At 40.0% G+C, this 25,275-nt stretch overlaps 1 protein-coding gene across 1 annotated transcript; it reads left to right on the forward strand.

The window, feature by feature from the left end:
* Window positions 1–846: 846 nt before the first annotated feature.
* Window positions 847–23,399, forward strand: NELFA (negative elongation factor complex member A). The gene is made up of 11 exons (XM_010220079.2): window positions 847–1,238; window positions 7,725–7,896; window positions 9,061–9,222; window positions 10,198–10,287; window positions 12,908–13,038; window positions 13,256–13,325; window positions 14,237–14,325; window positions 17,301–17,412; window positions 20,148–20,404; window positions 21,470–21,569; window positions 23,016–23,399. The coding sequence occupies exons 1-11, from the start codon at window positions 987–989 to the stop codon at window positions 23,198–23,200; spliced, it is 1,620 nt and encodes a 539-aa protein (XP_010218381.1). The 5' UTR covers window positions 847–986; the 3' UTR covers window positions 23,201–23,399.
* The last annotated feature ends 1,876 nt before the right edge of the window (window positions 23,400–25,275 follow it).

The following is a 25,275-nucleotide window of genomic DNA, read 5'->3' on the forward strand; positions in this document are numbered from 1 at the left end:
CACCCTCCTCCCACAACTCCTGTGCCGTTACTTCAATTAGAAGATACACTAAAATGAGCCCTCTGTGCTGTGCTTGAAGAACTCCAAATCTTATGGGATTTAAGTAATTGATTAATATTTCATATTTAAATACGGATAAGCTGAACCACGGGGGAACGTGATTTTACTCTCAGAGTACCTACCACAGGCATCGCAGATGCAGCAACCTCCTAACTCACAGCAACGCCCAGCACAAAAGTCTCTGGGGAAAAGGAGGGAAAAGGCAGTTAGCTCTGTTTGCGTGGAGCTGCGGTGTTGCACGGAGATTTCACTGTCCCCAGCACGCAGGGTGGCTCGGAGGGAAGGCCCTGGGCCTCAGAGGGGGATCAAAGCAGGACTTCTCCAAGGTGGGTGCGCTTTAGAGCTCCATTAGCTTTAATAAACCGCCCAGGCTCATAAAAGTGTGGGGAAAGGGGGCTGCTTTTTCACTCCAGGGCTGAGCAAAGATGGAGGCGGGGTAGACCAAGGTGGTCGCCGAGCCCCACGGCAGCCATGGAGGCTGAGGGAAGCGGCCGTGGTGCCCCCCGCGACCAAGGCGGCCGGGCGGCAGCCCGGGACAAGGGCGGAGCTGCCCCGCCCGGCTCCGGGGCTCGCCCGCACCCGCCTCTCGGTCCGCGGAGGGAGCCCCGGGGAAGCCGGTGCCGGCCGTGAGCAGCGACCAGCCAGGGCCGGCAGAGACCCCTCCGCATGGTGAGGCTACGCCATCTTGCGATACGGCAGGGAAAGAGAACCCTGGCGGGCGCCATTTTGCACCGGAGCGAGCCACGAGGCACGTCTTGTTTCGCTCTGCCTGGGCGCCGCCATTTTAGATTACGGAAGAACCTCCGCCTTCCCTAGCGCGAGGTTCCCTCACTGGGCGCCGCCATTTTGGGTTACGAACGAGACGGCGACCTGCAGGGGTCCTCACACCCCCCCTCCTTCTCCCTCCCTTTAGGTGTCTTCATAAAATGCCCGTGGAGAATCCCCTCTTTTTTCGGCCCGCTCCCAAGATGGCGTCGATGCGGGAGAGCGACACTGGCCTGTGGCTGCACAACAAGCTGGGCTCCACGGACGAGCTGTGGGCGCCGCCGAGCATCGCCTCGCTGCTCACGGCCTCGGTCATCGACAACATCCGCCTCTGCTTCCACGGCCTCTCCTCGGCCGTTAAGCTCAAGCTGCTCCTGGGGATGCTGCACCTGCCCCGCCGGGCTGTGGACGAGGTGAGCGCGGCGGGGGACGCAGCGCGGGGGTCTGCGCCGAAACGGAGCGTGTGTGACGGGGAGGGAAGGGGGGTCCCCTCTTCGCCACCCCCTTCTCAAAAGGAGCCGGCGCCCCCGCGCTCCCCTCCCCCGCGGCGGCCGTTAGCGCCGGCCTGAGGGTAGCCGTGAGCGGCCGCCTCCCGCGGGCGGGGGCGAGCGGCGCTTCCCAGGACGGACCGCTCCGCCTGGCTCTGTACCTTATTATTCCTAGCTATTTCCATTTCCTCCCCTCCTTTCTGGCGGTGCGGCCCGTGGAGGCCCCGCTCGGAGCGTTGGGCCCTCGGCATGAGGAGAAGCGCTCAGATCCCCCGCGGCCGCCGCTGCTCCTGTCGCCCCGGCGGGGTGTGCGGGACCCAGGCCAGGCTCGGGCTGCAGCCCGAGGCCTTCCTTGCGGGGTCCGGCACCCCTGTAGCCGTAGGGATGTGCTTGGCAGGAGTTTGGGGACTTTTGGCGTATCTGGGTAGCAGGGAGGGCTTCTCTGAGCCCAGGCCACAGAGGTAACAGTGGCTGCTGGCAGCAACGTGGGCAGGATCTCCCCCGTGCCCCTTAATGCTGGTGGCTGCGGAGGTGTCCCGAGCTGCACATCTCGGGTTCAGGAAGGACAGCAGCAAGTGCTGAAACTTGGGGAATGGAAGATCTGGGGTTTGTGTGGAGCAGGGTTTCCCCTACCTTGTTGTCGTCAGGGTTTGCTGGAGGAAATTGCCCCCCCCCCTTTTTTTTTTGTTTTGTTTTGGCCGACTCTTACCTTTCTGGCAAGTGCTAGGTCTCCCCTTTTCTGTCCTTTCCCCACTAATAATCTGGTTGGATTCTGGTCCAACTTTGCAGAGTGCCAGCCCAGATCCACTAGTCTGTTTGCTTGGCTCTGGACACTGTCGCCTGCAGCTGCCCTGTTCTCACCAGCTGCTGTTGGTGGAGGTGGCAGCTGGAGATGACTGGGAAGCACTGAGCTCCTCCAGCCAGGCTAGAGGAACTCTTCTCCTTCTCCCAGTGTGGTTTCTGACAACAGTTTTGGAGATAGCGAGTAGTTTGAGCTCCAGCTTCTTGTGTGTTGTATCCCCAGCTGTGCTTGTGGCAGCCCCTTTCATGGATTTTTTTTCCCCACTTACTGCATTTACTGTAGTTAATAGAAGTATATATTAGGCAGGCAGAGTGTGGAGAGACTGTGCATAATTTGTGTTATTGTGCGCTCTCTGTTGTGCACTAAGCTCAAAATGCTATTCTTTTCTCAGCAGCAGGTCAGTGTATGCCAGGGTCTGTCTTGCCAGATATATCTATGTGGCTGTTACTTTGTTACACCTGACTGCAGCTGCTCATAAAAAGACACTTTTTGCTCAGCTTTTATTTCCTCTGCTTCCTTTTTAAACATATTTGTACCTTGTGCCTATCCAGAGCACAGGCATTCTCATTTATGTGTGACAAAGGCAATTTTGTTTTCTGCAAAGAAAAATAACTTGGGCCATAAACTCTAAGTATGCAGAATTCTTCTTGAGTAGCATGAAAATCTGAATAGCTCAGAAGTAGTCTTGCAATGTTTGGGCAAAGCTAACAAAAGTGGTGGTGTTTTTAGGCCTAAGAAAAGGAGAATTTAAAAAGTTTAGGGACCTTCATAAGTAATGCTCAAATGCTAGCTCTGTGGTGAAGGAGCAGCAGCTCAAGTGAACTAAAATAATTGACTGAAATGCTGCACTAGAGTTTACTGGACCTGTAATATATTTGATTTTTTTTCTTTTTTAAGACTCATTCAAATTAGGAAAGATGGCAGGAAGCCACTTCACTTGATTGCGCTTTTGTTAGTGATGCAGATGAAGTGCGTGGCGAAGAACAAGCTGGTTGCTCTGCCTTTGAATATCAACTTAAAGTGATCAGCTGAGTTCCAAATACATTACTACTGCTGCTGTAACAGAAATGGATTGTTGTGGGATTTTTTTCAGTTTTTCAGTAGAGTTTGTGAAGTCAGTCACAAATTCAATCATTTCACCTGTAAACAGAGCATTCTTTTTCTAGAGCTAGGGAGGTGGGGTTACTATCACTTCAGTGCTTTGCAAGCTATCTGCAATTAATTTTTTCAGGAACATGTTTTTTTTTTTCTAATCCCTCCTCTCAATAAAAAGTTGTTATTAAAAAGGAAAAAGATGAGCTAGAAACCCTTTACTAGTAGGCCTGATTTATTTTGTTATATACTTCTTCCAATAAAAGTCATTTGCTAGAGTGAAGTTGTGTTTGTAAAAGTTTGTTATTTAAGTTGTTAGCTTAAGTTTGGGATACTCTAACTGATATTGGATTTTTGACATATTAACTATAAAGCTGTTAAGTGTTTTGTACTAGAGGTCAATTCTGCATACACACACACACTATAAACATATGTGTGTATTCTTCCTCCCTTCCCCCTGCACTGTGCTGTATGTTTCTGTACAGTGTTTTCTGTGCTGTGTAATGCACAGTGCTGTACTCAGTCTTTTTGCTAGCACCTATTTTCTACAGTATACCAATGTAGAGTATCTGTGGCTGACTGGAAATGAAATCCTTCAGTCACTTTGACTGTTATTGATCTCTGAGAACTATTTAACTTCACTGTGAAAGTACTTACATTGGGAAAGTCATAGATATGTTTTTCCTGGCTTGCCATGTGCCAGCCACACCAATTGTATGTGAGAAGCACATATCTGGCGTTTGAAAACTTAATACTGCTAGAACCTGCAGTGCACCAGCTTTGTAAAGCTTTGTGAGCCTTGACAGTGGGTGCAAGATATGTTACTGTTCTGCCATGTAACATTAAATTATATTCCCCTATCTATGTAACAGGTTGTGCTTAGCAGTTCTTTGTTCAAAAATACATTTATTTTTTTCCCCAGATCTCTTTATAAGAGCATTTAAAAGGAGGGTTAGAATAACATGAATATCTTTTGAGGGGCAGACATCTAAACAAAAAGTTATGTGAGGTTCAGAAATGTGGAGGTATTTGCTTTAGAAGGGATTTAAGTGGCTGCTAGTCCTTCCTAAATCTCTGGGAAGGCTTCAGTCTAGACAAATGAATCTTCAATCACTTCTCGTGAGAGCTCCGTCTCTTTGGAAAAAACACTTTAATATCCTAGTATTTTCATACTACTATTTTTTTTTTAATTTGACACTGCAAATAATTGTGTAGATACCAGTGTGCAACTTAATCCTCTTAATGCTCTTGTAGGATAGGTAATGAACCTCCTTATTTTTATTTATTTATTTTTAAAATCATGATATGAACCTCATTACTGCTTGTTCATTCCCTCTAAAAGAAATAATTTGCTCTCATTTTTTACTTAACAACTTAAGTGTATTATGTAGACAGTTGTCAAAAATATCCTTTCCTACTGCAGTTTGCCAGCTCCTGAATCTCTCTGCTCCCTCCCCCAGCCTTTTATCTGCTAAATCTTTTCTAGATAATCATGCTTATTTGCAATGATTCCTAAAGCTCACTGTAGTGCTGAGTAGAGTTTCAGGGGTAATTTGGCAGAACAGTTACTTCTATTTACTTTGTGTATTATACTCTCGTTAACCTGATTCACAAAGGCAAGTGCAGTATTTTTGTGCCAGCATTTCATTTATTTGTTTAGGGCTGTGGCGTTATAATCAAGTCTGGAATGAGGACAGTGAGCTTCTGTGCTCACTTTGCTCTGAAATATTTTGAGAGGAAGATGATGCCTATCGCTGGAGTGACATGTCTTATTACTGCAGCTATGTTGTTTCTGTTCAAAACAAGCTGCTCTGTAGCTTTCTGGCCACCATGTAATACTTTTCATTTTTCTATGGTGTAATATGGTGTGTTTAGTATTACTCTGGGTCACTTCTGCAGTGCTTCATGATTAAAATGCAAAGCACACACTGTAGTGTATTTGATTCATGCTAGTTTTGTGTTGCATAATAATACTGTGTGCTCCATGGCAGTGTAAGCTCCTGTTAAATACCACCTTCTTAGTGCACCCTGAAAGATTAAAATATGGTTAGGTTTATTAGCCAACTGTAAATGCATTAATGTATAGGTTTATTGAAGTATGTTAATTTAGACATAATTGAAGGCAAATGAATGGAAATTCTTTGCAAGAAGTCTCAGTGGAATTACCATTTGCACTCCTTCTCAGGGTCCTGTGCCTATATTCTTCCCTCATGGCCATTGTCAGTCTGCTGTAGTCCCTGTTCCCAGACTTCTTGCATTCTTCCTGATTCGTTCTTGTTAAATGTTTCTAGTTGTGCCCTGTGCCTTACTGCGCCAGCAGCCTGAGAAAAAGCACTTTAATATCCTAGGCGAGAGAACTGCCAGAACTTGTTGCATCAGGTCTTGACATTCATGCTTAACAAGCCTCCAGTTGGAGCTGGTGGGTTCCAACTTACTGACCCAACGTTGCAGACTCGCACAATTAAGACTTTGGGATTATGGCTCTGAAGAGTAATAGTAAATTTGTATGCAGGATTTGGGGTTATTTTGAGTTGTACTTCATGCATGCTAAAACCACAAACAAAAATATTTTTTGCCCAGTTGCCAGGTTCACAAATTGAACAGGGAACTGAGAGCATATGTATAAATTGCCTTATGAAGAAAAACCTGAGCAAAAACTCAAATCCAGGCTTATTAAATGCAAACCTGTGTTGAGGCACAGTCTGGTTTGCTTGCAGTGCTCAGTGAACTGTGCTTGGCTATATATATGGTAGTGAGAGTTCCCTTAGCATCTTTCATGTGATAATATTACTTGTTCAGTGCTGGGCAAACAAGTTGTTCCTTTCTTGAAGCAACTGCAATCATGTGCAGCAGTGGGTTGTGGTGTTAAGTTGCCTGGGCTTTGACTGCTCTCAAAGCAGTGTCAGTATAACTTTCCTAGGATAAGTCTGTAGGAATAGACATGATTTAGGCATAGGATTCTGTGAAGTTGTGATGCAAACGGGAGTTTGGGGGAGCAGATCTGATGGGTTAATACAAGCACAGGTCTCTGAATATAGTTTTCACACTGCCCTCTTGCACTGTAACAGAAACAACTTTCGATGGGCTGTTTAGGCACAGAGTTGTCCTTATCTCTGTTCTGTGTAGAATCTGGATTCTCCTATGTTTTCTGAGAAAGAAATGGAAAGTGATGGAGAACTCCAAAGATTAAAAACTCTTAGAAATTGATTCTCTGTTGCATTTAGATTAAATTTGATGACAAGTTAAAACTGTGTGTGGTGGTGGTTATATGGGCACTGTAATCCAAAGTAAATCAATAATGCTATTGAAAATGTTCGTTGACTCTTGCATTCCTTCTCTTTGCCTCCACTCGTGCCCTTATTCCACTGTTGTGTCACTGCAGTGACTGCAGCAAGGATCTGATCAGGCTAAAAGCTATTTGGGAGATACTAGTTTTCAGGCAGATGAACTGATCTGGTTTGTTTTGCAAGTGTATGGACATGAGCACTAAAAGAAGCGGTGCCAAATGACATGCTGCTCCACTAGCACAGTTTTGTATTTAACTAAAGTGACAGGGCAGTAACACCTGTGTAGGGTGAGCAGAATTGAGAAATGTCAATGTTTGTCTGACTTGGAATAGTGAGGTCTAAAAGTGCTTGAGAGATTTAATATTTATCTAATTTTTAACTAAATTAAGAAATTGTAACTTTCATTTCATTTTTCATTTTTAATGCCCACAGACATATTAATCAGTAATTCAAAAAATTACTGATTGACAAATATCATTTTTTTAACTTTATATATTATTTAACCCCTTTTTAAGATAGGTGCTTAAATGATTTTTTTTTTCTTTCTATAGAAGCTTTGAACAGATGGAAAGAATCTCATTACTTGTGGCATATTAGAAGGCTGGGTGTACTTCTGTAATGAGTAGATTTTTCCAAATTATATGGTTTGATTCGACATGAAACAATTTATTTCAGTCTAAGTTTAATTAAAATCAGCAGAACTTATTTTATGTTGACATGATGTAAACATAGGCTGTCTGCTGTTTTATTCTGTAGCCTAGTAAGGGCTGTGTATTCATTTAGATTCTCATTCTAAATAATTTGCATTTTGGTTGAATATCCTAATGGCTGAATGTAAGGTTGGGATACACTGGGAATGTAAGCAAGGTGTAGAACATAAGGGGATGTTCCTGCAAAAACTTGTCCGTGTCTGTCCTGCCTCACTCCACCTCCCTCCTGCCCCCCCAAAAAAATTCTAAAGCAAAACAGAGTTGCCAAAAACTCTGAACATACTTGGTTTAAATTGACCTAAAGCTGTCTTATTTTATTTTTTTTTCTTTTTTCATCTAGGTTCATTCTTTGCTTAGTTCTAGAGTTAATGTATAACTGTGTGGAATCAGGCTTCCCCTTCCCCAGTAGTAAAATATTGTACATGTTTGTGCTGCACCTTTTTTTTGTTTTTAAGTTTCCAACTACAACCTGTTTAAAACTGTTTCCAATTGGCTGATTTTCTTTTTCTTTTTTTGTTAGATGAAAGGGGCACTGACTGAAATTATCCAGCTCGCTACCTTGGATTCAGACCCCTGGGTCTTAATGGTAGCTGATATTTTAAAATCCTTTCCAGATACTGGCTCCCTTAACCTTGATCTTGAAGAACAGAATCCCAATGTTCAAGATATTTTAGGAGAGCTTAGAGAAAAAGGTAAGCCATTTCTGTTGTTGAAAATTACAGAAGTATGATACTTTGTAGCTTTTTTTTTTTTTTTTTTTTTTTTTCCCCAGCCATTCTTATCATTTTAATAGCATTGGTATTGGGACAATCAGTAAGGCCATGTCTTACTTACCGGAGCTTATAACCTGGCACACTGATTCCATATTATGGCACTCTAAACTGAGATATTTGAAGAATGGTAACCCCTTAAAATATTTTTTCACAAATCATCAGTGCTTCCACTGTCTCATACTAGCCTAAATCTTTAGGAAAGACAACACATGGATTAGTGTGGCTTTGATAACATTGTAGATGTGCTCCGTTCACATTGGGAGGTAATAACTGAACTACTGCAGCTTAATAAAGTTGAGCTGTTTTTTGTTGTTGTTTCTCCCATATACTGTTGTGTCTTGAAAATTGTGATACGTAAGAGGGGAGAGTAAGGATGCAGTGCCCTGTGTGCACAGCCTGGTCCACGTGGAGGTAGCACCCATTGTGTTGTGCCTCTGGCTGCCTCTCTTTGCTGGAAATCTCCTCCGGCCAACAAGAATAGGATCAGGTGGGAAACATGGATATGAGAAGAGCTCTGCTGCTGATGTCCACTTAACTGTGGAGTGCTAAGGAGTCAAAAATACTTAGACACTTGCGCAATTGCTACTTCAAACAATGTAATAAGAAGTGATGTAAAACCCTCTCCTCCTAAAATGGAATTGATGTAGCAGATTGCCTAGAAAAAAACCCTGAGATGTCAATGGACAAAAATGGTCTTGGAGTTGGTTTGCAGTAGACCAGTGAAGCATGTTGTTTTCTTTAGGCTTCTGTTTGATAGTGCAAGTTTTGTAGAATCTGAGAATTCCATCTTCTTTATCCTTTTTCCTCTTTGAAAATGTATTTGATATAATGTATTTGATTAATTAAATTTGGTGTAAATAAGTTGGAACTTGGTGTTTAAGGGGGGAAAAAAACAGCCAACCAAATTTAATTTCTTCCCTATTTTAGTCAATCCTTTAATAATTGAAATTAAATTACTCTCCCGATGCTTAAACAGAAACTCTAGAGCTTTTAAAATGATGATACAGTCTAGTTCTGAAATGCTTTATATCATCTCTGAGAGATGCCTTTTACTCATGTATATTGTGTTAACTCTCTATGCAGTAAGTGAATGTGAAACATCAGCTATGTTGCCGTTGGAATGCCAGTACTTAAATAAAAATGCCTTGACAACACTAGCTGGGCCACTTACACCCCCAGTGAAACACTTCCAGCTGAAAAGGAAACCTAAAAGTGCTACTCTCCGAGCTGAGCTCTTACAAAAGTGTAAGTAGTAGCTGATACAGCTGAGTAACAGATTAGCTTGCAAGTAGAACACTTACATTCAGTTGATTTCTCCAGGATACAGGAATATGTGATAATTTTTTGTTATAAGGTCTTTGCTGACTAACTTCCCCTCCCTCCCCACTTTGCACAGTTGTGTGGAGGAGCAGATGAGAGTCGTTCTGGCTGTCCAAATTTCAAAACATACAAAAAGCTGTATTTTTTTTAAAGCACAGATATTTTCTCTTGTCACAGCCAGAGATTAACAATTGGTTGTGAAGACCTGTGAGAGAACTTTGTTTAAAGCAATTGGAACAAAACTGAACTGAGAACCTTGTATTACATAAAATGTATGTATATTTTACATACACATATATTTTGGTGTGTATATTCAGTATGTATATTTTTGTAACAGAGTACAAGAGCTGCTAGCTCATGCTTTCTTTCACTCTGGCTATAAAGGGTGAAAGTCAATAAGCCTTTCACTAATAACAGCAAAATATGATATGCAAATATAAATTGGTGTGTGTTAACTAAGTGTTCTTAAAGTATCTTGTGCCTCTTGCTCTGTTGCATTAGCTTGTTTTTTTGCTTGTGACTTGAGTATATAAAGCCTTTTAATATTTTTATGATTTATTAATTGTTCTTCTTTTCCTGCATTTTTTTTTTTACTTTAATATGTATGTTTTTCTAATTTGGGCTACTGTCAGTTGCATTGTCATGCTGATTTTGCATTTTTTCTGTGTACTGCATTAGCCAAGCTTAAATGACCATTTTAAAAATGAAAATGTATTTCTTGTTTTGTGGCTATTTCCATCTTTTTCTGTACTATATATATTATTAGCTAATATACATGTATACTTTAATATAAATGTGTACATATAAATATATGTATAAACCAGCATATTTACATAAGAAACAATGTATTGTATTTTTTCAATGCAGATTCTGTGGTAACTAAAGCTCTTCTCTTTGTAGCAACAGAAACTGCCCAGCAGCTCAAGAAGACTGCAGGAGTGCCTTTTCATGCCAAAGGGAGGGGACTGGTCAAAAAAATAGATACAACAAGTATGACTCACTTGTATTACTTCCTTGAAAGTAAATCTGATAGAATAGCATGGTTGAAGAGTAAAACTTCAAAGTCTGTTTTTTTAAAATTCTTTGTTATTGTTATTTTTATAAAACTCCTTTCTAGTTAATGGAAAGGACTTCTCTCCTCCTGCCTCCCTTGTTTCCTGCTGTTACTTACATGTTTCTGACATGTCTTGTTTAAAAGAACAAGAGGTTTTTCTTAATTGGCAAGTGTGTCTGTCAGTTTAAAACATCCAGCTAGATCACGCCCATAGACATTGATAAGAGATTAATTTTCATCGCTCCAGGAATAACTCCTGACTAAGACATCCTGCTCCAAAAAGAAACAGAGCAAGTGGATCACAGTAGTCTGCTCTGGTCTTTTAAATACTGAAAGTATCGTGTATCTGTAGAATTTCTGTGTAGAGAAAGTATTTGGGGAGCAGAATGCTATAGTAAGTATTGTACATGGAATAATTTGTGCTTCCTTTGGAGGAGGCTAGGTTAGAAATAACAGATAAAGTACAGATAATTTCTATCAAACAGTTTCAAGCAAGTTAAGAGCCTGACAGTTATTGTGATATTCTTAATTGTTTTCTAAAGTTTTAATAGCAAAATATTTTAGTGGGACAGTATGACAATTGCTGTTAAGGCACATTGGTCATTTCTGTTAGTGGTCATGACAAAGATACAGAACTGTTAATACTAAGTTGAAAAATTGAGTTCAGCTTATTTACTGATGGTGCTGACTTTTGCTGAGTTTTTTGAATAAGGTTGTGACTGGGAACAAGAAAAGGGTTCAAAATTAGTAACATAGCTTAAACGATTGCACAGCTAAATTTAGCCATGTGTTCACATGTGAAAGCAAAAGTGCATATGTAATTTGAAAGAAGAAATGCCTCAATACAGAAAATGACTTGACCTTAAACTGGTTTCTGGAAGTATTACTTATATGGAACCAGTCAGGGTTTGCACTACTGTAAATATCTCAAGCTTAGACATCCCTGTCAGAGAGGATTATCCAATGTTGAGAATGTGGGAGATGGAGGGTAAGTCTAAAATGAGGGGGAAGGCTGCTTTTGTGGATGTGGCAGCTTCCACCGAGGAGTGAATTAGTTGTTTTGCTGTTTGCAGTATGGAAACAAGTTGGATCCTCTGTCTTGTGCAGACAGCAGTTCCAGAATTTCACCCCTCTGTGCGAGACAGTAATTTACCCTAGCAGTGGCTTCCAAGAGCCTTTATTCCCTCAGCCACAGGATGACAGCATTAGCCCAATGGGAACTTTCTCTTTGTCTGAGACAACAGCCCACCCACCAAAATATTTAGAGCTCTATTTCCTTTTCTCCCAAATTCAAGGCATTGGATTTTTCATTCCTTGTTATTCATTCCTTGTTATTTAAAAGGTTGGGAGTGGGGCCTTTGAAAGCCTTGGAGATCAAGATTTGTGCCTTATGTTCAGAGGTTCAAGGTGTAGTCATTCTTTGCAGGGGGAAACCAGAAACTGAGATGTTAGAGACCTATATTATTTATAATAAAGGTAGTGATTCAAGACACTTTGAAACAAGCTGGGGTGGCCACTTGCAGTTTATAAACTGTCCAGGTGTGGCTCCCATGCATGACTGATAGCTGAGGTATCTCCACGTGGGAGCTGCTGTGTTCTGAGTTCCTGAACCTCAGCTGATGAGAGAGCTTCCTCTGTGGGTCCTCTGGAGGCTACCAGCCTCCCCATGTTGCAGTGAAGTGGTGACACCTCTGGTGAGGGGGTTCCCGTTATCTTCTTAACTTGCCATCAGAGCCCTCCTGCTCGCTTAGCTGTGGCTGTGTGCGCTGCCATGGGGCCCTATATACGTTTTGGTTTGTGGTTCATAAAGGTAGGGAGGTTGGTCACCCTGCAAGAACTTGCCTTGCACCAGAACAATTTCTGCTCTACCAGGACATTGTGAATCTTGATTCTTCCGTGCTATCCTTGACATGTCTCAACAAACAAATCCAATCTGACGGCCTGCAGTCCCACTGCTGCCTGTGATATGTTGAGGCTCTTCAGTAACCGCAAATCACACGCAAGCAGGAATGTTCGTGTTACTCATTACAGAAAGGTTAACCAGCTGTACCCAAAATCTTTGATTAAGTACAGTTTTTACTGAGTAGCTACATTTTTAAAAGCTTGAAGAGTAGCCTTGGTGTAGTAATCAGATTCAAAGCCTAATGTCTAAAACCTTTTTAGGGTTTTTGAATTTTATGCCTTGTAGGTAAGGCTTAGAGCATCAGTGTATGTAGAAAAAGTGTGTTTTCATAACAGTGCATCTGTTAGATTACTTGGTTTAAATGTATTTGAACATGTTCAAGGCATACAGCTCTGTAACAAAAACTATTTAACCTTTGGGATTACAAGTATTAGCTTAGAAAGTTCTTTTAGTCCTTGTTTGGAAGCTAAAACCCAGTCTTGCCTTTGAAAAATATTTCTTATATTCCTAAAGTTCCACAAAAAAAAAAACTTCCTAAGTTGCACAAGGGGGAAAGAAAGAGCCTAAGAGATCTCCTTAGTGTTGTTCTTGGTTAATAAGTAAACGTATATCACCTTTTTTTTTTTTTTTTTTTTTTTTGGATCTTCCTTAAGCACCACTCAAAGGAATACCAAAACAAGCTCCATTTAGAAGTACTTCAGCACCTAGTGTATTTAATCCTTCTGGAAACAGAACTCCTATTCCTCCTTCAAGAACACCCCTGCGGAAAGAAAGAGGAGTAAAGGTAGGTGAACTCGTAGAAAGTTTCTTCATCTCCTGCATTCTTGCTCAGCTCTCCTCCTTGATCTAAAGTGAACTTGTGTTGCTATTTTAGTTGGATATCAATATACATATATAAAGGAGAAAGGAAAAAAAAAAAAAAAACACAAGGACAATACTTAAATAGCAGTTGCTACCTAAATTCATTAATGGGTATTAAGATTTGTGTGCTGTCTTTTTAGCTCCTAGATATCTCTGAGCTGGACATGGTAGGTGCTGGCCGTGAAGCTAAAAGAAGAAGAAAGACATTAGGTTGGTATAGAATGCTACTTAAAAAGATTGTTCATGTACCCTGCGAGTCAGATCTAGGTTTATAGCATCATTTGATTCTCAGCTTAAAATTGTCATCTTTAGCTAAGGTTTTGTTTGTTTGTTTTTTAAAGACAAATTGCCCCTCACCTGCCCAAAAAGGGCGAAATTCCAGATTTAAGGGAGGAGTTCCACTCTGCCCCCAACTCCTCAGTGTTGCTAATCCATTTGCCTTAAACTCTCTTGTGCTACTAACCCTTTGAACGTTCCATATGTAACAAAGATAAGTGAGAATAGCTTCAATACTAAAATTGTTCTGATATATTTTGGTGTGCTTATTTGTACTAGTTGAGTTGCCAAATAAATTTATTTAACGTTGTCTTGTAAAAATTATTTATAGTCTCCCCAAAATTTAGGCCAAGATATTTTAACAAGTGAATAACAACCTCAATACTACACCTAATTCAAGCAGTAGTACGGTGCTCTATTTAAGAGTATCAGGGAGCTGCACTAGGCAGTATATTTATCCTAAAACCATTTCTCTAACACAAATTGAGTAATGCCTCAGAACAAAATCATAATCATGATTAAATTTTTGTCTTTTTTCCCTATCTACCATCTCTCTCTCTCTTTTTTTTTTTTTTTTTTTTTGGTACTTTCTAATGTCACAAAATTAGCAAGTACTACTTAGTTATTTTGTCGTGATGATTGTATATTGTTTGTGGGCCATTCTGTCATTAGGTTGATTGTATTTTAAAAATCATATGAAAAGCAGTGTATCTGGTAATCTTTCAAGTCACACTGCTTACTAGCAGACTTTGAAATATGTGGGGTTTATATCTTTTGTATCAGATGTAATTCTGATTCAGTAATCAGGAAAGCTTCCTTGAGTTGACTTCTGTTTATACCCGTAGATACAGAGGTTGTGGAAAAACAAGCCAAAGAAGAAACAGTAGTAGAAAATGCTACTCCAGATTATGCTGCTGGCCTTGTGTCTACACAGGTAAGAAGCCATCAGATGAGAAACTGTTTTATTTAATTCTGAACATTGTAATGATACATTTTTTTATTCTAAATTGTTAAAGCATGACTCTTAATGTAAAAACCCTAATTATTCAAAAAATTTCATTTTACATTTTCACTAAACTAGATAAAAAGTGCAACGCAGGATGAAGGTAAATTGTTCTGTTTTCTTATTAGTGGTTTTTCTAGATCAGGTTTGTCATGGGGTGTTTTTGTAACTGGGGGTTGCTCTCTGTTTTCAGAGATGGAAGATAGGAACATTCTCTGAAACTAGACAGCACCTTTTGGTGTTTCATATTGAACCAGTGTGTTCAAAGCTCAGATGTACAACTGTTAACACTGCTCCTTTGTCACTGTGTTGGAGTGACTAAGGAATGAGAATGCCTTGGGAAGACAAAGGAATTTTTATTGACTCTAGGTGTCTATTCCATGTCCCAGTTTAAGACTAAACAGTGAGTCTTACCCAAGTACAATAGAGGAGTGCTTGTTGGATGAGGAAGCTACAGTGCAGCTATTCAAATAATAGATCTCTCTGATATCCTAAATATGAAACCTGGATGGCACATACTGACAGCAGCTTCTCTGAGCAGTTTAGTTATAGCTGTTGAGCTTGTCCCATTGAACAATCGGCAAAAATAAAAAGACCTTGCACTTTACTGATTAGACTAATCACTTTACTGGTTAGAAACACCTAGGGTGGTAGACAGGTACTGCCTCCTCACCATATTGGAGGAACACAGTTTAGCCAGTAGTGCAGCTTTAGACTGAAACCTAATAGTGAAATATTTGATGGCGAGGACCAAACATCCAAGACCAAACTTCTTCAACAGTTTATACTTTGGACTTGCTCCCATCTGGTCTGCTGGGGTGAAAAGCTGTTAGTAGCTGGAGTGTCCTTCTCATTTAGTTTGATCTGAAGAGTTCTAGTTTGTATGCTTAAGACCATTCTGTGTTGCAAACAAGTGCAGTAAGTGGAGACAGTAGGGACAGTCACATCAAAAGTGTGTTCCTGATTCAAAATTTGCCAGCTTGGAGGGAGAAATCCTAATAAAACACTGTTTCAGTGAGGACCACTTATCTGTGCCCAGGAGAGATAGCTGAGTATATACATGCAGCCAAATGCAAAGGAAATCTTTTGAAATTTACCTATCTGATGACTTAAGAAAAATGTCCATATACTAATACCTTTCTCTATGATTTTTTTTTTTCTGTGTGGCATTTATTTATTTACTTAAGCTAGCTTCAGGAAGTCCCACTACCACTGAAAAGTCCAAAAGATCCAAAGACGATAAGTGTATTTTTCAAAGAGCTCATAAGGTTTGGAGGTGACCTCTCCTTCTCTTAACAGTCCTTACTAAAAGTTGCCTTGCTGTACTGAAAAAAGCTTATTGCTAGAGGTAATTTGGTCAGTGGGTTTTTTTTTTTTCCCCCCAGATGAGGCTTATTGGAAAGACCATGATGCAAGACCATATTTTAGTCGGGACATGTTTTCTTACAAAAATGCTAGGTCCCATCTGAAATCTCCTTATTTTTATTTGGTAAATGTTTGCCTGGAATTACTTTCGATAGCTAGTTTCTCGAGATACCAATACGTAACTTGAGGCTGCTCCACTGTTCTGTGCCTCTCAGGAGGAGAGAAACCTATTTAAAATCTTCAATGTCTTCACTTGACAAAATTTACAGTAGTTACTATTATACTTTTCTATAAGTCTGTATTAATATATGATGCTTGCCAGAAGAAATTACTCTATTTACAAGACTTCTGATTCGGATAACAAGCCTCTAGAGCCAAACAGTAAGCACATGCAGGTCTCATGGTTTGGGGGATAACAATCTATGCTGCCTGCATGTTGTTTTCAGCATGTGGGCAGATACTGGCATGTACATGTCAGTGGTAGAGGCCTTAGCATTCTGCAGAAAGATAGGAAAAATGTGGCAGACTCCACCTGAAATTTATTTTGCAGGAATACCCTTTTTTTTTTTTCCAGTAAAGCAAATCTGCTAGACTTGCACTACCAAAACTTTTCCTCCTTCACCTACGTATGTTTAGCTAGGCTGGATTGGACTAAAGTGAAGATCGAAGATCTCCATAAAGTGCAGTATCATTGTGCATAATTGCTATGTACAAAGCATGGCATTTCCTTTGGCTTGGGCCTGGATGACATCTGTCTCTTAGGTCAGTGTTGGCTGCCAGTTTGCATGCAGACTAGTTCATCTGTGTTCTTACTGCTGACTAGGCCTGCTGGGTACATGTGTCCCAGGGGCCTTCACATTCATCTCCGTATTGCTAGCTAAGAAATTGCACAAAGGAATTGGTGGTAGTTTGAGATCACTCTGCATTTTGCAGCCTGAGCTTAGGTGTTTGCAGGGCTCATGGTTTGCCAATATGGCCCACGCAGGCAACGCTGTTTAGAAGAGATGCTGCCTCTAGGGAATAATCTGTCAGTAAAACATATCGGAGAATCATAGTACACTCTAAATAATTATCTTGCTGAAAGTTTAAGTCATTCCAAGATTACAGAATGCTTAAGCATTACTGGGAACTTTTAAAGTCTTCAAGGTTATCTATATTGGAAGCTGTAATATGCAATGTAGGATGCAAGTTTCAGCAGGTGCAGCTACAGCAGCTCAATTCTTTGTAAAAGTACATATTTTGTTGTACTGGTACTTTCTTTTTCCTGGCTCAGTTTCTTCCTTTAGTAGCAACTTTGATCTGGTTTTGGTGGGGGCGAAGCTGTTTGTGTGTGTGTTTTTGTAGGGTAATTCTAACATTTTAAGTTTGTATAGTAAGTTGAAATAACAAACTGCCTTATCAGAGTTGTCCATAATTAAATCCCAGAAGGAACATCCTAGCAGAGATAATATTGAAATTGCATTTTAAAATGCAATTTTAAAATGCAAACGGCTTATGAGTTGATGCTGTATGGCTGTAACGCTTTCTTTGCTCTTCTGCAGAAACTTGGCTCTTTGAACAATGAACCTGCACTGCCTTCTACAAGTTATTTACCTGCTACCCCCAGTGTGGTGCCATCTTCCTCATATATTCCAAGCTCTGAAACACAGCCAGGTAAAGAGTCTTTTGCTATGGGGCTCAATATCTCTTTTACACAGCTTTTCTGTCTAGTTCTGCTCTTATTTACAGACATACTGTCTCTCAATTATAATCAAACTGACCATAACAATCTACAAAATTCATGAGAACCATGTTCTTGGTCTTTAGATATCCAGACCTGTCATTTAGTCTAAATAAAGAAAATAGTGTGTTTTTTAAAATGACAGTTAGTTAGGTCAAGCAAGAAAAGCTACTTTCTGTTTGTTTTTCTTCCTCTCCTGGGGGAAATCCAGCTGCCTTTTCATTCCTTAAGGATGTGTGGTAATACACATAGGTATGGAATACACCCACATTCATGCGCATGCACTTGCGAACTAGGTGGTTGTTTCCAGGTGTCAGATACATTTCTACAATCAGGTACATACTAAATTTCAGACAGACTGGGATCAAACACTCCATTTCTTTTGCCTTTTCTTTTTGTTCTTTTATAAAGGTCTCGCAGATAATAGCTCACTTCCTTCATACTTTGAAGGTGTTACACTTCAATGTTAGATAACTTTCCAAGAGTAAAATAATTAACATTCATACAAATACTTTATTTCTGGACCATTTAATTCAATTAACTGCTTTTTTTTAACTGTCTGGCTGAAATTCATTACTAAAGCTGGTAGTTGACAGAGAATCAATGTTGCAATTCATTCTTTTTTACTCTTGCTTGTTGGAGGTTTGATATTTTAACCATGCTTTGTGAATATTCTTTGTGAATGTGACACGTAACTTGTTGGTCATTATAGGAAGAGACATATGCAAAAAGTGATTGCTAACTTGGCTCTGAAATAGTGTTCAGAGTCTGTGTATATCTCTTTGCCAGAAAATTGGCAACTCCAGAAGGAGTACAGTCAAGAGCACTTCCCTGTTGTCAGCAGCTAGTATTATTTTTCAGAATATTGGCATTGTATTCAACATCAGGAAAAAGCCTAGCTAAAATTCCCTATTGTCTTTAATTTTTCTAACTTAATTTTTCCATTCCCTGCCGTGTGGGGGAATCATACTCCTTTCATGAACAAGGAATACAAAGCTCTTTTCTTAACATAAGACACACAATCCATGGGTTTGGTTTTCTGTAATCTGAAGTCACCTTATTAAGACGTATACTACTTTATGCAGGTCACTCATCCTGAGATGAGAGGAAGCCAATGATAAGACTTAGAGATACTGAATCCCATATGCAGGCACTTCCTTCACTCTGTAATCAGTAACTCTGTAACCATACTCTTTATTTTTTTTCCTGTAAGGGGCATTGTTCTGTGTGTTTGTATTCATTAGTGGTGCTTGCCTAAGGATTTGGTTGCTCCTGCTTTATTTAAACATATATTTAAAGCAGACAAACTATTTCATCATCACAAACTCAGATACTTAAATCTGTAGTGACTTGATTTTGTGTTTTGTAAGCAAAGTTTCTAAGTAGTACATTCATTTCCGAAATCAAATCGGGACCATAGTAAAATCTGAGAACAATTCTACAGAGCTTTTAAACATGCAGACAACTGTTAGAACTAGCTTTTGGATTATCGTCCTAAAAGCGGGCATGTGTCTCATACCTTTATATCAGCTGTGTTGGCCATAAGCTTGGATATAAAACAGAGCAATCCATCTAGCAGATGGATTTAGAAAAATATTTCCAATTAGCTTCTACTAATACTTTTAAGTTACTTATCTTGCACTTTCTTGTTATTATGGATAAATTCACCCAGGAAGGGTAGCTAAGCCTTAGGAATGTTTACGTTCAAGTGCTCAGTGTCCACTTAGCAATACGGCTCGTATCTAGGAAGATGTGAAAACCAGTGCTGTGCTTGTGCCTACATTGTGGAGAGTGATGGACTCAAATTCACTCAAATTCTTGAAAGCCTAATGTAAAAGACAGCAGCTGAGCTCTGGGCTGTATCTGTCTTTCACTCAACTGGGAGCCTGGAGTGGAGTGGGTCACCTCAAGCCTCGTGAGATTTGTGAAGGGTGTTTAAGAGACTGCACTTACGTTTAAGAGGCTCAAAAAAGAATGTAGGTGCCTGGAACATGCATTGGGTGATTCCTGGGTGCTGCACAGATGATCAAATACCTAAGCGCTGACCACACTCAGTTTTGGAATAACAGCTTCCCTGTGTTATGTACAGGTGAATAAATGAACTGAAAGTAGGTCAAAATTGGAATGGTTGGTGCTGTGGACTTTTAACCCTCTTAGCAGTTAGTGTTTAAATAATGAATACACATCAAAGTACTGGTATCTGAAGTATTTGGTTACTGCCTGAGACTTAACTGCCCTTTCCTTTGGAAGCTGCTGATACATTAGGTGAAAGTAGACAAAATATTTTTGTGGTCTTGACTCCAGCATAAAAGTACAATGATCTCCATAGGGCTAGAGTACGGTTGTTACATCAATATCAGCTAAAAAGTAAATAATGCACTTTCAGTTAAATTTCGTTGCCATTAAACATAAAACTTGTACAGATTATTTGATAATTATAATGCACAGTGTAATATGTATTGGAAAGTAAGTCAATTTTCCAGTAATTTGTAAAGATAGCTGAGGGGGGCAAAGAGTATTCAGCTCTTACAGTTTTCACATAGAGATTAGATAGCATATTAAATAATGGCACTAAAATGAAAGAAATTTCTACATCTTTTTGAAGGCCACTGGTGGTATAGGTCCCTATGGAAATAATATTTTAAAATATCCTGGTGTTTTTTTGCAGCAGGCTCTGCACGAGAGGCCTTGCAAACTAACAGACAGACTGAAGAGCCTGCAGCTCCAAACGCTACCACGACTCTCCCTGCACAGTTCAAGCAAAGAACGCCCATGTACAACAGTAACTCTAACCCTCCTGCAGCTACACCTACCTCACCCCTAACACCTACCACCCCTCCTGCCATTTCCCCTGCAGCACAAGCACCGCAAGTGGCTCCCCAAACTCAGCAACAGCCACCCCCCAAAAAAAGCCTTTCTCTCACGGTGAGTAAAAATAGATTTCTTTGGACATCTGAGTGTTTCAAATACTGGTTTTCATGTAGATATGAAAGTTCAACTTCTTATTTGCTTATTCAGTGTCTTGGCAATTCCTGGCCTTTTAGTCATGAAGGTTGAGTCTGCTTAATTATAAGAAAATATAATCAGAATGCTTTGCAGCTTCATTAGCATTACTATCCTTTAAATGTTAACTGCAAAATTTTTAGTTGTGCATTGTTAATGTTATAGTAAGATGTCCTTTATTTACTGTTGCTTGTTATATAAACCGTGTTCCTCAATACAAATATTTTCACCATGTTTCTTAGGATTACTCAGTAAGGTAGCTAGAATGGGAGAAAGGCATGTTTCTACCAGAGCAGTTGTCCAGCTGCTTGCATATGATCTAAGCTTCTAAAAATGATCCTGTCATTACAGTGGTAGGAGAGAATATATACCAGTAGATTAACCAAGGGTGTAAACTTTTCTCTCTCTCTTTTCAAAACTCTTTGAGCTTGGAGGTAGGGAGGAGGCTAAATACTCATCTGTAATTCCTTAGGTTCTGAAGTTTTTTTTATTGATGGCATGATTGTATGTATGTGCATGATTGAAATAAGCAGGTAATTAATTCAATATACAGCTGATTCAAAGACTGTTAAGCACATCTGTAAGCCTGGCCTGCAAATTCTGAACCTTAAGAAGCCCCTGTGACTTCTTTTGAGTAGCTCTGCTTCATCTATCAAAAAAAAAAAAAAAATCCCCCCTGTAAATTATTGCAACCCTGGGTTGCAGCAGGAAGCAGGGTTGGGTTTTTTGTGTTCTTTTTTTTCACTAGTGTCACAAAAGACTCAAAAATAATAGAAACATTTAATCTATTCAAGGTTGGTTGTTTTCCTGACTTTGAAAATTTAATCACCCCTATTGTAAGTGATAGGGATGTGCCCCAAAGAGGGAAAGCCTTGGCATTAAAAGAGTTTTTATAAACATATATGCTTGTCTCTGAGTACATTAATACAGTACGTACTAGTATACAGTGTTTTATTTCAGTGGAATTCATATTGTTATCTGTTGCAGAGGGAGCAAATGTATGCTGCACAGGAAATGTTCAAGACTGCAAACAAAGTTACAAGGCCAGAAAAGGCTCTTATACTTGGATTCATGGCAGGATCCAGAGGTATGTACTGGGACTAAATTAGTTGCCTTTTAATATCTACATCTGAAATATGTTTTAGCACTTCTAAATGTGCATATGTGAATGAAGATATCCTGCTTTAGCAGTATCCTGGACTTCAGTCTTACATTTTAAAACAATAATTTTGGGGAATGTTGAGGGCCTGTTTTGGATACAAGTCAAATCCTCTATCAGAGGAGCCACTGTGTATGAGGTGTATGTGTGACTAAACACACAGTATCATTGCTTAAGGACTGAGGTGAAACAAGGCAGCCAGTGAGAGGAGTGAATGGAGTGGTTGGGGTCTAGTATTATGTTCAGAGGACCAACGAATGCAGATCCTTTCAGGGCAAGTTGAGGTGCAAGGTTCATAGTACAGAGCTTCTTCACTAACTCCTCATCGTTAGAAATGCATCAACTATTGTTTCTGAGACCATAGATCACCATAGGTGCTGTGAATCTCAGCAAGATAAGGAAGATAAGCAGTCTCATAGCTGGATCCTGTCATATGTCGGCTTTGATAGGCTAAAGCTGTTTTACCCAGAAGAGTATCAGCTGTAAGATAAGAATGGGCACAGGAGTCATTAAGTGAACTCTCATCTGGTTTCTAATTTGGTATTTGAGGGCTCTGTCACTGGAGCCTGTGTGGCTCATGCATTTGGATCAATACAGTAAGTAATTCAAGATGACCAAGGTAGAGTTACTGTGATGACTCCTGCATTTTAAAAAAAATATATATATACACACACACCAAACCGAAGTGCTTAATATGAAAGAGGTTCTTGAATATCTACAAGGATTTTTTGTGTAATGCAGTGTAACTTTATATGTGTATATACATTTATTGTATGAATGCTTTTATGTATATAAAAATAATAATGTTGACACCTTCTGGAAGCTGGGTATATGCCAACACTGAGCTTCCATATATATACCTGGGCTTCCTTAACTGTCAGCTTAAAATGTAGCAGTCAGTACTCATGTTGGATGGGAAGGGAGTTTTTCTGGATGAGTGGATTTCAGTGAAACTGTTTGCGCTTCCTAAACCACTGAGAATTGTTGAGGCTTTTGGTTATATGTATTCCACATAAAATCACTTTTTTAAATTCAGGTTTATAAAATTCGATTTGAGTAAAAGCTTGTCTCGCAGTTTGCGAGATGGGAATGCTCTTGGTGTATGTTCTTGCCCGTTTTATTGTTCTTCCAGTTAGTTCAGCCCTGACGTTTATCTTTTTGGGTTTGGTTTTCTTCAGGTATACCGAAAACTGAGTCATGCAAGCAAGAGGGTCTTTGTGTGGCTACATGTGTTAATGATGTGTACTCACTGTCAGATTTGTCATGTCTCCTCTCCCTGCTCCAGTGTTAGGCACTGAATCTCCATTAAGTGCTTTTTACCTTTTAAAAAAGTGCTGGAATGTGTTTAACTTGTCTTTATTCTTGTTTTTGCAGAGAATCCTTGCCAAGAGCAAGGTGACATCATCCAGATTAAACTTAGCGAGCATACAGAAGACTTACCAAAGGCAGATGGCACTGGCAGCACCACTATGTTGGTTGATACAGTCTTTGAAATGAACTATGCTACCGGTGAATGGACCAGATTCAAGAAGTACAAACCTATAACTAATGTTTCGTAAGACAGGCAGCAACAGCAGACTGGACCAAATCAAGCTTAGAGTCAACCAGCTCATAGAGTATGTCAACTGTACAAAATGGCATTCGTGTGTACGTTTCTTATTACCCTCCAGAGTAGAAGTTGTGGCTCTTCAACATAACTGGGCTCAGTGAACACAGAAGAAGGTGTCAAATTGACAGGGTTTTTTCTTTTTTTTTTTTTTTTCCCCTTAAAATCAGAAAGCAGGGGGAGGGAAGGGAGAGGCAGTCTTGTGGGATGGGAGTCTTGTTGCTGTGTTTTGTTTTCCTGCAGTTTGAGATGCCAGAAATGGAGATCACAGCTGCAAGATTACATATGGGAGCAGTTTACTTCCAAGTACCTGAGGAAAAGACTGCTGCGCACTCATTCACAGTTTACCATTAAATAAGGGCACAGATCTTTATTGTAAAAATGTTTTCCTTGGCTACATGGGTTCTATTGTAAGAATGGACACTTAACAAAACACCAAGCCATAGTGCAGTAAAACTAAATATTGCAGGTGGTAGATGTCTAGTGTCTAACGGTACCCACTGTATGTTTAGCTTATTTATGCTTGGGTCATAGAATGGGATTGTGCAGCTTTGTTAACCTTGCTATATTGTGAATGTCTATGCCCAGCATGAGTTAACCAATATTTGGCATACATTGAGAGAAAGAGAAACTAAGTATCATAATTTTCTGAAGAAAAATATCAAATTTAAGATTACCAGAAAAAAATGAAAGTAGCAGTGGCTTGTAGCTATCTGGAGGCAATAGCTCTTTACCGTAGGAGTTTTAGGGCAGAGGTTAATCTGTGGCTCTTGGATAGCAAGCCCTTTGGACAACATGAGAGGATATGAAACCTGTTCATCCCAGGAGCAGTCGCAGCTTACTTTTAAAAAATGGCCCCAGTGGTGACTGAATGACACATCTCTGAATACAGATGGTCAGAAAGGTTTGTTGTCTTGAGGCAGTGTTAATGTAAGTTTGGTGAGCAGTCATCAGGTATTTGATAACCCAGTTCTAATCTAAAATCAAACTTTAATGAGTATAGCTGTGGTTCTTACCAGTGCAGTTACATCAGTATAACCACTAACGTGGTTGCAATTACACTGGCATATAAATGTGCCTTATACTTGTCCCCTTCTGGTAGAAGCACGTTTTTATCTCTAACAGTGTTTACACCCCTGGTATAATCCTGCTTTAATTGTACAGGTATAGCTTGCATTTATTGACAGGGCTTCAGTACATAGTTCAAGATTCATCCTTTAGGCACTGGATTCATCCTTCATTGGAGACTTTGGCTTAAAACTTTGGTTTCTGACAGTGCTCACACTTGCACTTGTTAAAAAATAGTGCTCAGAAGGAAGAAGCACGAAGATGAGTAGTGTAATAGTTACCTGAGGAGGGGGCTGAGGAGGCACCTTGGGCTAACTGGAGGCTGTCTGGAGCTTCAAGGATGCTGTGAGGCTGGGATTTCTTAATTTTGTTTCTTTCTTTTTTTCCTAAGAAGAAAGCAGACCAAATCCCATCAGTATACTTGTATACTAACAAAGACATTTTGATGAGTGTTTAACCTTCTGTATTGGGATTTTAATTGCATTTTTGTTTTTAGCTTTTCAAACCTATTATCCATCAGAACAGGGAGAGCATAAATAATAAGGAAATCTGTTTTATAGCTTTTTAAGGTGTGACCAAACGTGTAGATTTGTTAACTTTGAGCAAATGGGCAGAATGTTCTAACTCATAGTGCATGAGTTACTTGATGGTGGATGCCACCATGGTGGAGTGTTAGGTGTGTGAGAGTTGGACGCCACATTTACCTGTCGCAATGGGAAATTTCCATTGCTTGACTACCCTGTTGCAGAGGCAATGTAAACTGCAATTTTGGTTGCAATTTGTCTTTTAAACAGTTAAAAACCAGCCTTATGAGCAAGGATTTGTGGGTTTTAGTTTTTAGAATGAGTTCACTATAAACACGTTTCACAATGGCTATAACTTATTGATAATAATATGTTACACAGAATGGCCTAAGAATAGAATATGAAAGTATGAGTCTTTTAACGAAAAGGGTTACAT

The sequence above is a fragment of the Tinamus guttatus genome, unplaced genomic scaffold (assembly GCF_059628265.1).
Source record: "Tinamus guttatus ecotype Peru unplaced genomic scaffold, ASM5962826v1 Tinamus_guttatus_pri_ptg000377l, whole genome shotgun sequence".
In the NCBI taxonomy this organism is placed as follows: Eukaryota; Metazoa; Chordata; class Aves; order Tinamiformes; family Tinamidae; genus Tinamus; species Tinamus guttatus.

Bases quoted from the DNA above. Each gene is read 5' to 3' on its own strand.
- NELFA (XM_010220079.2), top strand. From the start codon at position 987: ATGCCCGTGGAGAATCCCCTCTTTTTTCGGCCCGCTCCCAAGATGGCG. The intron at 20,405-21,469 runs GTGAGTAAAAAT...TATCTGTTGCAG, and splicing joins AAAAAAGCCTTTCTCTCACG to AGGGAGCAAATGTATGCTGC. The intron at 21,570-23,015 runs GTATGTACTGGG...TTGTTTTTGCAG, and splicing joins ATTCATGGCAGGATCCAGAG to AGAATCCTTGCCAAGAGCAA.